Below are 15,708 nucleotides of genomic sequence, written 5' to 3' on the forward strand. Positions count from 1 at the left end.
GGCAACAAGTAGCACATCTGTTGATGATAATGAAAATAGCTGCAGTCACTTTATCGGCCTCTGAGAGCGGGCTGCGTGAACATCTCTTTTAGTTTTTCTATCAATGAGAGCTATCAGAGCAAGACTGGCTCTGAAATGGCCCGGCGACCTCCTAAAAAACCCCCCACAAACACCACAAACAGACCTCGGACAAAGTAGTGAAAGGGAACAGGTAAGGCGTGGTGCTGGGGAACGTGTCGAGGTGCAGCGAGTCCTGTTCTTCTGAACGCAAGTCCCGACTTGTCGCTGTCTCAATGACATCACAGAGCGGTCTGCGGCACCGCGGGCTAACAGGAAGGAGACGGCAGAGACACAACATGTGAGATCTAGAGCGGGGCGACGTGTGAAGCCGAGGCGCAGTACGTGCAGAAGTCCATCGTGGCTTTGCGACCAGGCTTTAAATTAAGCGTGTCAGACCTCGCTATCTGGGATGACGCACAAATAAAGGATGGTGAGGGCTTTAACGCAAAGCTGCGTTCAGTAGAGTAGGTGTGCACTATCAGTGAGAGGTGAGCGCGCTTTGAACCACATCTACTTCTGCAGGGGGAGGAGGGGGAGGGGGTGTCAAATGTATAAGTTTTCCTTGTTCCACACAGACTGCACAAACAGTTCAGTGCTTCAGCTGATGACTCTTTATTTGTTCAACTGATTTGTTCATATTTCTGATCAAGAAAACATTTGTTCTCTCATACTTCTAATGCTACATTCAATTTAAAGTGACAGCAAAGCAGTAAAACAGTAAGACGGCCATTTGCATTTGCATTAGTTTATTTATTTATTTATGTTTTAACGCCTCCTCTTCAATCTGCAGACATGGAAAGCCAGAGGTTGAGAGGAGCAGAACTATTAAACACAAATCAGTAGCAAAATAAAAAAAGTAATGAATGGAGGAGCTGGGGTCCAACAAAAGGGGCGAGGCGGGTTGCAAAGCAGCTTGTAGATCCCCAGCAGCTAAGGGCAGGGTGAAGCTACTTAGAAAGTCTACCTCACATGAAATTGACCAAACAGAACGCAGCACACTACCAGCTGGTCTGACGCGACTATGGCTGAGCTCGACTTTGAGGCCTAGTTGCTAACGCCGTGCAACTATGGCATTTTTTTGATCGAGTGATCTGCCAACTATTTTTTTTTTTTTTTCAATTTATTCCTTGGACTAGAAAATGTCTCAAAGCAGTGCCACTTTTTTTAAAAATTCCACTTTTCAAACGTGCCTGATATGTCTAACTACCACTTCAAAATCTCCAAGCAGTCGGTTTAGTATTACATAAGACATGTCAGCATCCTAACAAACAAGAAGCTGGCACCAGAGTCTGCGGCTAAATTACGACATCTCTACTTTGAGCTTCTGCAGGTTTGCTGGAAACGCAATTTATTCGGTTAAAAAAACATAAACTCAACGCTGGTTAAAAATGGACCCACGTAGCTGCGTCCAGGTGCATCGACCAGAGCTTTGCACTCAAAGTGTGCTAAGATGCAACCACCAGCATCTGGTTACATTAGGATCACATGACAAAAGCGGCCAGGGCTTTAATGATGCAGCGACTGTAGATGTTAAGATTTTCCAAAGCTCTCGCTTCTCAGGAGAAAGAACCAAACGGTCCGGGGTCACACCAAAGCGAAGGGCCCCGAGCCACTCTGTATCCAAGACAACAGATTTTGAGAATATCTGATGAAGTCATTCCGGCAGATTTCAATATTTTATCAGTGCAGCCGGAAGGCGCGCAGAAAACAACCCCAACAGAGGGAGCGCGTGAAGCCTGTGAAAGAGCAAGACGCTTAGGGTCAAACCAAAGATGAAACTTTGCTGTTTGTTCCCCTGAAGCAACAGGCTGTCCGAGCTTACAGCACTTCTTCATCGCTGCTCCGGGAGAGCCGTGGAAAGAGCAGCACGGGGAGGAAATTTATGAATCAGCCTTTTGCCATTTTTGTTTTCTTTTGTAACTATTTTTTCAACCACGACCATACAAATTGTTCTCTGTGTTAGAAGCATTAGAAGCGCCCTCATTACTGAATTAGATAATGCATTATGCATATATTACCTCAGACTCATTTCTCCTCCAGATTACCTCATCTCTCCATCTGTGCCCCTTTCACTTCTGTACTCTGGCCTCCCTCTGCGCTGCTCCATCTCTCCTCCGTCCTCTCGCTGCTATGAACTCTCCACGCTTGTACGCTGCTAATAAACACTTTGCGATTTGAGTACACTCTGGGTGGGGGGGGGGTTCACAGGAGGTGGTGTGATTTGTTTGGGGGAGATGAAACTGTGTGGAATAGTTTGCTTTGGTGCAGTTTCACGTGAGCTCGCAAACAGACTGCTGGATTTTCATTCAGCGAAAAAAAAACAAGAAAAAGGAAAAACAAACGCCACGCTGAGACACCAGCGTAAATAAAACGCAGAGAAGTACAGCGTTGTCCCCCCGTCAAACGCCGTCAACCTTCAGTCGGACCAAGTGCTTCCTCACGGGAGAGACGTGACAATCTCTGACGTGATGGCACTTCACAAACGCCACGACAATTTATTACATCCCAGGAGAAACAAATACGCATGCAAAGTCACACAGGATCTGGTTAATAGTGAAATCACGTCTGTTCACACACACACAGACACACACGCGGGATCTGGTTTATAGAAGCTCACACACACATACACGTGCACCCAAACAAACATCCAGAGTGTCCAACCTGTTGGGATGTGGTTGAGCGCCGATGTCTTCAGGACCTCGAGCGGCTGCTCCTTTCCCAGGATTCCCTCTGTGGGGGAGAGAGAACACTCTGCTTCAAATATGGTCCGCAACATTGAGACAAGCTTCCAGCGACAAACCTAATCGGGCAGTTTTTTAAAAGAAAAAAAAAAGAAAAAAAAGAGAGCCACAGTGCGAACAAGCGGGCTTCAGGTCATCTGCGCTGCGGCCGGCGCGTGCAGCGGCAACCGTATCGACACCTGAGTGCGTTCCATTGGCCGGAGAGAGTGAGAGCGAGTGGTGGATGCGCGGAGGGTCTGCGCGACCGTGGGGGTGCTCCGAAAGGCTCTGAGGGGACGCCGAGGGGCGTGCGAGTTCGGCGTGTGAGAGGAGAGGAGAGGAGTTGGGGCTCGACTGATGCTGCCTGTGCTCAGCATAGCAAATGTGGCTGGCAGCAAGCAGCGGCGGCAGAGAGGGATGAGGGGGATGGTGGTGGCGGTGGTGGGGAGGTGGGGGCAGCGATGGAGAGGAGGAGAGGGAGGGAGGGAGAGAGGTAAAAATAGCTCACCCTTTTGTGTGTAACGGCACATGCAGGAGCACACACAGGCACACACACACAATGCACATGCATGCAGACACAAAGACACTCCTCAAATGTGCATGTGTGCGCATGTCTGTGTGTGTGTGTGTGTGTGTGTGTGTGTGTGTGTGTAGGCTGTAATTATAGTGGCAACATGAAAAGGCTTTTGTAGCTGCCGAGCCCTGGGAAGACATGGCTATAAAAAGCAGAGCCACGGAGAGGGGTAGTGGTGGAGGAGGAGGAGGATGCATCAGGGGATGGAGGGGGTAAGGAGGGGAGAGAGGTAGAGGGAAGCAGGGATGATGAGGCGATGGAAAGATGGAGGAAAAAACAACGAAACGAGAAAAAAAACACTGAAATTGAAATAGTGCATGCATCGCAACCGCACACAAACCTGCGACTACTGCTGCTGCATCCATCCTCTATATGTGTGTGTATTTATAGTAAACACAAGCACCTGAGCCATCTGTATATAAATACATTTATATCTAAAAATCCTGAGCACAAGGCTCAAAAACATCTGAGGGGCACAAATATGCAATTATTCCTTTTGGACGCGAGATGAAAACCCATGTAAAATCCCTCCGGAGGAATCAAAAAGAAAGAAAAAGGAGAGGGAAACGGGCGAGCGTCTCGCTGTGCGTGATCTATTTCTGGAATTCTCTCTGGACCAGATGGGCACATACACACAGACGCACGCTCTTAATTAGCCTTGAAGCTGGAGGGATGCGTTTTGCGCTGATTATGTACGTGCATTCGTCTCGCGCCACCTTACGCGAATTGATGCACCAGTACCCCCGAACCCTCCACCTTCAACCACCCTGTCCCCCCCAACAAGTGAGGGCTTGGGTGTGGGCTCGAGTGTCACGTTTGGCCCTGTTGAAACAGATCTACACACACAGACACACACACACGGGTTTGAAAACAGGTGACATTCAAATCCAAACTCCTGCAGACTTTATGTAAAGAGCGAGGAAATATTACAAGGTGGTCAAAGCCTCCTCTCCAAAAACAAACCCGTCCGCATCGGTGAGAGCCGATATCCCCTGACGTGCCTATTCAAATGACACACACGCTGCTGCATTTTGCAATGGAAATGAGGCGCATCTGCCTGTGCATGACACCTGTGGCTTGGAGTAATTCTACGCCCTGCTTCTGCACAAATTGCTGGTGGGAGCTTTACATCTCCGACTTTTAAGTGTGGGGAATTGGTGGAAGGGGGGGCGTGTGCGTCGTTGTCTGTGGTTAGTTAGACAAAGCGTATAAGCTTTCAGCCCCAAACCACAGGGTTGATACCCGACACTCACGTGGGGAGGAGAGAGCATAGGTGTGTGCTGGAGCACCGAAGAGGGAGAGTGGGACACACAACAGTCGGAGAGCAACGTAATGAAGCGACAACCCGCCAAAGCAGTGCCCTATACCTTGGCAACAGGATCCATCAATCTTAAATGTAGCCTAGTTACACAGCAGAGCCCCCCCCCCCCCAACACCTCAATGTAGCTCCTTCATATCTTCCTTTCTCCATTCCTCTCCATCCTTCCATCTTTTCAGTCCCACTGGGTAAGAATCGGGAGACGAGGAGCTATAAATAGCTTCTTCTACCCTCGGGCAGTGAGTCAGTCGACTCAAGTTAGCGTAGCTACATCAAAAACATGCATGTTGTGATTGGGAATATAAACGGGTGGGGAGGGGGGTGCAGGACTAACGAGCTGAGCAAAATGGTGAAGGGGCTCTGTCCACCGCATCTCCCAGGAGAGACAAGAGGCAAACTTGACCCGGTCCTGGCAACAAGAGCATACTGTATGTTGACAGAGGCCTTTGTTATGCGGGAGAAAAGAGAATGAGACGTTTGTCTGTGCCGCTGTGGCATTTACAAAGAGAGACAGTGACTGAGAAAGAGAGGAAGGATGCTCCGGCCCTCATTACATTCAGCGCACTTCCGTTCTGGCTGCTCTGTCCAGGGTGACTCCAGCGAGCAAGGTGAACCAGACAGGAACAATACGATTAATCAAACACGCCTCTCCTTGAAGAGGCTTTTTCCTCTGGGTCGCAGATTCGCTTCCCGAGGGCACCGGCTGACGTCATGGACCCCGATAAAAAGAGAATGGGTGACCCCTGTGTGAGCCTCGGCCAAGTTTGCGTCCTGCGGACACTCAGAAAACAACCATCTGACCTTTCGTTTCAAGCTGGAAGATTTGGAAAAACAGGGCAGTCACACATCTTACATTTGACAGAAAAATCAGAAATGAGTTGGAAATTGGTAATTACGCTGCAGACGCGTGTCCAAAAATGCTGTTTTGCTGTGTAACCGCCGAGACCATAAGGGTTTACGTGTGACTTATCTAGAGCTGGGCGATATGACCCAAAATTCATATCTCGATATTTTTTAGCTGGATGGCGATATACGATATATATCTCGATATTTTTTTATAGCCATAAAGTAAGAACAAAAAGAGTTCTTAGTCAAAGCTGTGTCCCAGATGTCACACAGGCACTTTTATTAACATACAGCATAGATGTACATGAAAAAAACTACTCAAAAATAAATTATGAGCATTTATTAAATAATGATGCTCTATAAATAAAAGAAAACTATGTTGTTTTGTGCATAACAAAGAGCTCACAATTGTGCAGTCAAAATGTAAACTAAAAGACGCTGAGCATAATAACATAGACAGATTTCACAGCTGCTCTGTTCCCAACTTCTACTGCGTGACTGACAGCCTGGAGTTTGAAATCCGCTTCGTAACAGGTGCCATTTATGGTCCTTATACACACACAATACGGTAATATTACGTTGAAGCACAGTACGTATCACTCCGCGAGGCTCCTCGGTAGCCGTAATGCTCCGACAATCCATCAAGCGGTGCAGCTCCGTAGCTTACCAAAGTCGAACTAAAACATTTTTTGACAGATTGCTGAGCGCTGTGTATCACATAAAATCGGTTCGCGGCCATCAAGCACAACCAGAATTCATACAAAAGGCGCGCAGTCAACTTTTGAGAAAATGAAAGGATTTCAGGCCGTGCATGGCGTTAGCGTGGCTAGCTCGTTAGCGTGGTTAGCTCGTTAACACGTTGACGCCGTCCAGCCCCACGCACAGGGCGATGCGCAGTAACTCATTAACGGAGATTTGCCGTGTCCATCTTGTCGCTGCCTGCACGTGAAGCGATGGGGGAGGAGGGGGAGTTGTGTTCAGTGAAGGAGAGGCGAGGTCGAGTAACGTTGCGTAAAGACAAAAGTGGATGAAAGAGAGGCAAACTTGCGGCTCCACAAGTATAGTTATAACGTAACATAGACTATATCGATATAAAGGATATTGTCACATCTTATATCTCGTATAAAAATATATCGATATTTTTTAAAAAACTCGATATATCGACCAGCTCTAGACTTATCAGCACAAATGTGTAACTCCTATTCGAAAAAGCCGTACATTTAAGAGAACGTGCCTGATTTAGAGAAACCCACAAAAGCCACACGGTGAAGACCAACTGGTTTGCTTGCATCATAGCAAATAACCTAGGCCAATTTCACTTCCACAGCAGTCAAAATCTTGGATACTTGAAGAAGTCATGTTCAGTATGTGCATGCCTGAATTCACTGTGCACCAAAAGCAAACAATGCCACAACATTCAATAGAGGGTTGTGGCAACGGGCATCTTGCCACTGCACACAACTGTACAAGAACGGTCCCATAAATTGGCCCTTTCACACTCCCTGTTTCGACTGTGGCGCAGGAACCACAAGGTTACATAACGATATTTGCCACTTCCTTTGCCAAATGTACATTCATAACACAACCTGGTTGGAACCAAGACAGCTGCCGGATTGCTGCTTGCTGTACTTACAGAATTTTAGGATGTTTGAATCTGCAGCCTGTTCAGCGTTTACCAGTCAGTAAAAGCATGCATTCAGGGGTTCAGTAATGCATGTGCACATAGCAACTTTCACATTTGTGAAGGAACCATTAATGCTGAATGATTTAAATACAAGTTTTGGGGTATTTTAAAACACAAAGGCCTCATCACTTCAGCAACATGTTTTACAACAGCATGGCTCGATTCACCCCGACATACATACTAAATCTACTGTGCAGTGAGGCAAAGTGACACAAACAGAGCTGCAATTGACTTAAAAATCAACTTCAGCGAAAAATTCAGTCAATGCTGCTTTATGAAAATATGGAAGACAATTAGAGCATCTGAAAAAATGGGCTGTATATTACTCCCCAAAATAAAAACAAAGACATTTTAAATAGAAGTAAAACTTTGTATTCTTCTGTTTTTGAATTCTCAGAAATTTAGAATTCTGAAAAAAAAATTCTCAGAATTCTGACACTTTCAGAAAAAAAGTCACAAGTCAGACTTTTTTTTCTGAATTCTGACTTTTTCTGAGAATTACCTTTTCTCTGACATTATTCTCAGAATTCTGACTTTCTGAAAAAGAAAACAAAGAATTCTGAGGTAAGAATTTTGACTTTTCTCTCAGAATTGTGAGAAACAAAACACAAAAAATCTAAAACACAGGCTTTTGTTCAGTGGCCCTAATCCTCTTCCGTACAAATCCCTATCAACTGGGATTCTCCTAATGTCAGTGATAAGCTTTTTTGATATCATTTGAGAGCAGCTGTATGGTTGTATGGAGCTATATGGTTCAACTTTACATTTATGGAGACAAAAAAAACGAGAAAAACGGGAGACCTTGCAGAAAAGTGAGAGCTTCACAATAAGTTATGTACATATGTTAAAACTCTGTAACTTGATTCCAGCGTTTGTCGAGCACGTCATCGTCCTGCTGGCTGTTGAAGGCAAAGAGTTTCCAAAGCGTGTGCTATTATTCGTTTATTTGGTGACAAGAAAAGCAGACATTAGCCCGAATTAACCCACAAAACCTGAAAAGTGCAAATTATTTCAACTGACAGCGATCTTGCGTCCATCTTTAATATTCTCTACTTAATGGGCAGCCATGATGGTTGCTAGGAGATTTGTGATGCAACCGTAAAGCTTTGCTCACTGGGCCTTACAACAGCAAACACCCACAGCATCAGAGCTCGCAGTTGCTCCGCACCTACTATGCATGCACATCTCGACTCTTTCAGCGCTCGTGTGCTTCAAGTTCCGACAAAGATGATGCGTTGATCCTCTTGCGTAACCGTAGTATTTCCTTGATGCCCTGGCCAGACATTTGTGCTTCGTGTCAAGCACTGTGGAGCACCATGTCAAAAGGCACAAGGATTGGGCTCCCAGGCAGCAGTGTAAACCGTAATTGCCGCTGACAGCTTGTTGGCAGAACACAGTGTATCCCGTTTCTCGGCTGGGACTAGACAAAAGACACGGGGACAAAAGATGCGTCCCATTCCTTTCATTAGCTCATGTTCGCTCTGCGCTGTCTTTGTCCTGCCACCAATTAAAACCGCAGCTTTTCTCATGTACCGAGACATCATCCTGCATAAATAGCATGTTTTAGATGTTATTATTTTTTTGGAGGGAGGACAGGCATGGGTGCAGCAGCAGGATGCTGGTGAGGACACGGTCAACCTTTTGCATCCAGGCGAGTCAGACGTTGCACAAGAAACCCCCTGGGTTTGTCCTGGGATGGGACTCTCATGTTCAGCCAAGTTGGTGGCGCATGGGAGGACAGCGCTGACAAACCGTCTGGCTGGCAGCAGCCTCATCTGTGTTCACCAGGTTCAGCGAGGGAGGGAGAGAGAGAGAGAGAGAGAGAGGGTGCGGCATTTGTGGGAACACGCCACTGAAGTGCATTTTGCAATCTGCCACAATTTTGTAATTGGGTTTCGGAGGGACAGAAAACAACATGTCAGCACAAGTGGACGGGTGGGCAAACGTGACAATAAGGCTCGAAATTACCCTCGATGAGGCTCATGCACCTAGCACAATGACCGCCCGCACAAAAGAGCCAGCGGTCGTGTCACACATGCACTCGCCCCGTGCTCCATTTTTAGCCACACGGCAACAAAGCGCTCAATCACGACGAGGAGAATCAACACGGGAGACCAAAAATAATGATCGTTTGTCCGCCGTGCTTGCACGTGCACATCTCTTCTGTATGTGTGTGTGTGTGCGCTTCTAAAAATAGACTCAGGGATAAGCCGGGCCCTCTTTATTGCAGTGAAAGCTTTTAACCCTTTCACCTCTGGATTTGAGCAGAGATTGCATGCATTTGGAGAAAGAGGCTGGACAGAGGTCAGTGAAAGCAGGAGGGTGAAATAGAGTTAGAAGAAAATGTGCATTTAATGCATGAAACACCTTTAAACTTTGGTCAACTGCTGCAAGTGGCTTTCACTTGGCTTTCACTTTACTTTAAACTTCCTCTATTTCAGTGCAGCTCAGCAGCTAACTACAGGGAAACTACAGCTTTACTGTAGCAGCTCTGATGGACCAGTGAGGAAATACACTGTCATACTTATGTGTGCTTCGCTTTCCTCAGTTTCTCTTCCAATAGGAAGGAAAGAAAAAAAAGGTTTCTCATTCATTTTTTCCATTTACTAGTTGGGACAAGCCACCGATCTTCCAGTCCCAACCCCATTCCTTAAATCTCTATGCTGCCGCTTCCCCAATAATAGTATCTGGCAGGTGTAATAAAAAGCAAATCCATAATATAGACGTATAGCCATCCAGAGATCTGTGTGCATGCCTGTACTGTGGTGGTTGTCAAGGCAAGGGTAAAGACTCCAAAAAATGGTTCTCAAAGGGGGCTTTAATTTTTAGTAAAACGAAAGGTAATAAATCACCTTTCTGGCCCTGCCATGTGCGATAAGGCAAACTACAAGACTGTCAGCAGCAGTGTGACAGTGCAGGAGCCTGAGTTTTTTATTAAAGCCTGCCTTAATAAACTTGCAAAATTAGTTTTTGGTCACGACAACAATTACCTAGAAAGTATGAGGCTACGTGTCTAGGGATTTATTTTTTCAGCACTTTAGATAGGACCGAGAGGAGAAGCAGTGACAACACAAGTCGCAATGCTGAGGATGCAAGTGTCTGATGGACCCCTGGGAAGGTGATGTCAGTGAAAACTGCATGGATACACACTTGTACTGTACAGTAAGTTACAGTGGTTTGGGTCTCTTGAGTCAGATTTACCACAACCAGCATGAGGGGGGAAAACCCTGCACCATGGATATATGCATGTGTGTGTCTGTAGTATGCTTGACGTCAGCAGAGGTCCCACGGCATACCTGCGAAAATTCCCCACAGACCTGATAGTAAAGGTGATAGTAAACACACGACGAGGATCTGGAGCAGAACTCTTAAACTAAGACAATCAAAGTGGTGCAGTTTAAACGTTGTGAAGATCCCTCTTTCTAGCTACACAAGGCAATTTTATTTGAAGTCCCTATGTTTGAAAAATCATGTTTATGCATTACATTTGCTCTTATTAACCTGCTGCCTTTCATTTATTACAGGACAACAAGGATGACTCACTTCTAAATGGATTCGATACCCACTGCACTCATGGTGTCACAGCTTCACATTCAATAAACTGAAAGGGTATTTTTTAGAAGACAGAACAACTTATATTGAACTATGCACAGCAAAAGTCTTCAGCCACCCCACATAAAAAAATTTAAAAAAACACACCAAAAGATAAAAGAGAGTCTGGCTCCTGGGAAGCAAAATGCAAAGCGCTCTTGAGCAATAGTTCTCAGCCACTTAACACTGGCCTATGAATCATTCAAGGATGAAAAGCCACCTAACCCACGGGATGAACCAGTTCTGTGAATCTATGAAAAATTCCAAAGATGAACCAGTTTTTATACTTTCTGCATCCACAAGTCTGCTTGTGTCCCCGTGACATAACTTTCGGCATTGGACAGTGAGCGCAAGGGTCCGCACGGACCTGCCTAATTTTTTGTGATCGTGCAGACTCATTTGCAGAGAATTCACATTACAGCAACTATGCATATGCCCAGGCAGCAGACTTCAATTCAACTTCAAAGAAGTATAATGGGGACAACTATTTGACTGCTGGTTCTCCAGCTGTCCTCATCTGCAAAAGAGTACAATCCAGACTTAACACAGTTTGACAGGTATAAAATAGTATTTTGCACACACAAGGTGATTCCCAAAGAGTTATCACCCAAAGACTTGCCATATCTCAGCACAGTTTGCAGAGTGTCCTCAAACAATCTGAAGAAATTGGACAAATGGAAGACATACAACTACCTAGAGAAGTCCTATTAAGAAATAGGAAAAAATTTAGCAAAGACCTGGCACAGGACCTGAGAGATATATCTGAACCTTCAGCTGATCCATCTACTGTTCACTGAAGCTTCATCAGAAATGGCTTCAGTGGAAGGGTGGCTGTCAACAAGCCATTCTTTAGAGAGGGAAACAGAGAAAAGCATGAAGTGTGTCAAATTACAGAAGAACTGGACTAACAACAAGTGGCAACAGGTCTGATGGAGTGATGAACCCAAATTTGAAATCTCTGGTTCATGTAAATGTAAATATGTATCTCAAGTCATCACAATGGATGCTCTGGAAGGGTTTGGCGCTACATTTCAGTCAGTGGTGTTGGGGATCCTGTCAAAACTGAACACAGAAAAGAACCATCAATGATTCCACTGCCAAATCAGTAAAAGTAAACCTGGATAGAAATACACATGGTGCAACACTGTCAGCCATGGACTGGCCTCCCCAGAGCCTGGACATCAACACTATTGAAGTAGTTTGGCATCATCTTGGCAGAGAACAGGTCAAAAGGCAGAAACATCCAAAGAAGGAGAGAATTATTGTAGAAGTACTGGAGAACTATTCTTGAAGATGACCTAAAGAAATTACAAGAAAGCTAGCTTTGGGTTCAGGCTGTGCGCAAGAATAAAGGTGGCTAAAACTAATATTGACTTTCAAGCTCATTAGAACTGTGCAAACTCTGTTGCCTTATACACTGTATTTTCATCTATGTTAGGAAATGTTTCAATAAATCATTGCACCTAAAGAAATTAGGAGTTTTTTTGAGACTTTTGTCAAGAAAAAACCTAACATTTTAGCTAACGTTGTTAAGCTTTGCCACAATACAAACGCAACATTGTAACCATGTTAAAAAGTCCCAGTATTTGACTTGTCAGAGACCTTTCATTTCTTAACGGGGCTTTTATTATGAAATGTTTGCATGCATCTAAAATAGCTGTCTTTTACCTGTTTGTGCTGACCACCCTCTCGGCCACATTCACAGGAATTCTGTTAAAATTTGGTTCTGTGTTTATACTTGTAGAGTATGAAAACCATTTAATGGAAACCAAACTAACCATTACGACGCCTACACCTATTCAACTCAACCTTGACAATTCTCCACAAAACCTAATACAGCAGCTACTGAGCAATATTTTATCAGAATTGGTCAAAATTTAAAACTGTCACTATCTGAAATTCTGAAATCAAAGAAATCTTTAATTCGCAATTTTTAAATATGAGAGCAAGTAGTATGCTGATGAGCTGTCCACAGCTAGAAAATATTACATGGATCTATTATTTTCATCCTGTTTCCTGTGATTACTAATAATATAAATTTCTTGTAATCTAAAATCTTAGTAATTCAGTAAACACAGAAGCTCAACAGAAACATGGCTGATATATAGAGAGCTGGGCCTGAGGACTGCAGCACTTACTTCCATCTCAGCTCTTGGCTTCAGTAAAATTCACATGATTTGATGTGGTTATGCTACTCAGATATTAAAATGTTTTAAATTATACATGTATTAATCTTCTAAGTTCAAAAGTTCAAATGAACAAGAGGGACGAAAGAAAATTAGATTATGAAGTTGTTTCTTCTTCCTAACCCTTCTTCCTTGTCTGGAAGGCAGCAGCCAGTACTGCATGTAAAAATGGCTTTATAAATCTAATATGAAGTCTGTAAGCTAAAACTAATGCAATGTAATACAGCCTAGCAATAAATCCTACTTTTGTGGAGGTTATAGTGTTCCCCTTTTCTCAAAAATGTTTTAGAGATGCTGAATCAACTTTATGATCATGACAAATGATGTCGTTTGTGGTGGTATGGAAATAAACTTTATTATGTAGAGAAACTATTGCATCTCTCTTGCCCAAGAGCCAAAACCTTACATCTTTCTCCATTTCTGACATAGTACTACACCACTAAAAAACAGTGTCTTAAAAACATGTGGCGATACAAGTCACAATATACTGTAGATCTTGATTGAAGATACTGGTTCATGGTTCCATATGTTGAAAATATATTTTCATTGGAGTTTGGTGCTTTTTATCTATTCATCCATCCATCCATCCATCCATCCATCTTCTACCGCTTAGCTGTGCCTGGAAAGCCGTCTCAGAAGAGAAGCTCAGACCTTCCTCTCCACAGGCAGCTGAGAGCTATAATCTCTCCAGACTGTACTGGATCTGCCTTAGGGCATCTTCCTGGTTGGACATGTTCAAAATACCTCTCCTAGGATGCGTCCAGAAGGCATTCGATTCAAATACCTCAACCACCTCGACTGACTCTTTTCGATGTGAGTCAGGCAGCTGTAAATTCTCAGCTATTAAAATTAGATCTTGGGACATAATGCATTTTATATGGTGTGAAATGTTGTGAGAATATGATATTCTTAGTATTTTAATTTCTCGAGCACCCCTAAAACTAGAGAGCCAACCATCTTTACAAGCCAATAAGAATATTTTTGACAGTATTAACACTGGATAACTTATCATTACTGAGATAAAAGAAACCTTCGCCCAACTACAGCCAATATGCATTGGGTGGGTCCTGAGTTAAACTTTTCTCAACCTTAAGGCAAGGTGAGGATAACGCTGATTAGCATATGAGCGGAAAGTAAACAAATTAGAGGGTTACCTAGGCAACCAGATCCTGGAAAATCTGCAAAGGACCAACCATCAGCAACAAAGCCTCACCATCAACATCTTGGTCTTTTGAAACTGCCTGTGACGAGGAAGGGGTGTATCTGACTTCACTGGCTAATGCTCATTAGTAAACGATAAAACCCAACCATCGCTACCTGTTATGATGGGCTGCTATTAGCTATTTGCAAATATATCGGTATCGGCAAATAATTTTCATTTACTGGACGATGTATGAAAATTAAAAAACAAAGGGGAGACAGCACAAACATGCTTCATTCACTTTAGAAGTGTTGATGTCACATAGTTTGTCCACCAGAGGGCACACTGCAACCTCCGTGTTGGTAACAAATACGTTTGGAAAACCACAAACACACAATCAGCAGCCGATATATCTGATAGTTAAAATCAGATATAAAAGTATCAGTGTCAAAATTCCTGCACCCATCATGAGTTGCAATTAACAAACCTCCTTTCTGACGCTGCGAATGACCAAAATTTACTAACTGAACTTCATCTTTATTTCAATATAACTTCAAACTACCAGCTAAAGTCAGAGTCATCAGGAAAGTGTTTGTGGGGATCACAGAAGCAAGAGAGCAGAGGGTTGTTTTCCCATAGAGCTCTACACAACCAGATGTCTTTCTGCAACCAGAGGAATCACCCCCTGCTGGCTATTAAAGAGAATGCAGGTGGAAGGCACTTTTCTAAACCGACTGAGCGATTAGCAAACGAAACTAAATATTCTGTAGTTGGGTTCAAAACCTTTTTTTCTCTTTCATAATATCACGATTTTCTTTTTAATACGAAAGCTTCACTTCGCTCACGTATCTTACAAGCTTAGAACCAGGCAAATGTTAAAAGTTAATACTGTTTTACCTGTTCAGCTGATAATCCATCCACTAAATCAAAATAAAGGCAGGCTATTTTTCTGTTTATGAGTGACACAAATCACATTTTATTACTGGCAAAAGCTGTAAAGTAGCAAAAAAACTCCATGGTGCCTCTCTCATAACCTACTGTGCGTTCAGAGATGCAGCACAGAGGCCAGCACAGGTCTGGTGTTTTAGTGGATTAACTGGGTGCAACACTGAATTGCTGCTAGAAATTCTCTGCTACTGCTCTCTTCATGCCTGGATGCCATAAACCGGCTCGTGTTGCTGTGACATCCCTGACACTTACAGAAAGATGCTTTACTACAATCAAAATCTGCAAAAAGATCCAATAATGGAACCACATCTATTGACTTGAAGCCTTTCTATCAAAAACATGATGATGTGATAACGATGTCAGAAGAAGGAACAGGTTTACCCCAAGATGATGAAGATTTGGTGCACAGTTGCATTAATTCTAGAGCTTATCACAAGTGGAACCAGAAATCCAGAGATTAGGTGTTCTAGCATTTCTACAGTAACTTGCAGACCACTTCCTGAAAGGTTCATGATTAACAGCAGTAGCTCCATTAAAGATACAGACACTTCTGCAGAGTGGTGCAGAGCTCAAACCAGGAGTCCATCTAACCACCCATCCATTTTCTTAAGTGCTCATCCAATTCAGGGAGCCTATCCCA

The 15,708-nt window shown here is 43.9% G+C and overlaps 1 protein-coding gene across 2 annotated transcripts in view; it reads right to left on the reverse strand.

Annotated features, from left to right (window-relative positions):
- The window catches only part of LOC116323110 (histone deacetylase 4-like), a 90,673-nt gene that overhangs the window by 57,207 nt on the left and 17,758 nt on the right, over positions 1-15,708 (reverse strand). The window contains exon 3 of one of the 2 annotated variants that reach the window (XM_031743369.2): positions 2,722-2,790. The exons of the other annotated variant lie outside the window; for it this stretch is intronic. Within the exon in view, the coding sequence (XP_031599229.1) occupies positions 2,722-2,790 (69 nt within the window). The remainder of the gene's footprint in view (positions 1-2,721; positions 2,791-15,708) is intronic. 2 annotated transcript variants of the gene reach the window in all.

This window comes from Oreochromis aureus, linkage group 23, assembly GCF_013358895.1.
Source record: "Oreochromis aureus strain Israel breed Guangdong linkage group 23, ZZ_aureus, whole genome shotgun sequence".
NCBI lineage: Eukaryota > Metazoa > Chordata > Actinopteri > Cichliformes > Cichlidae > Oreochromis > Oreochromis aureus.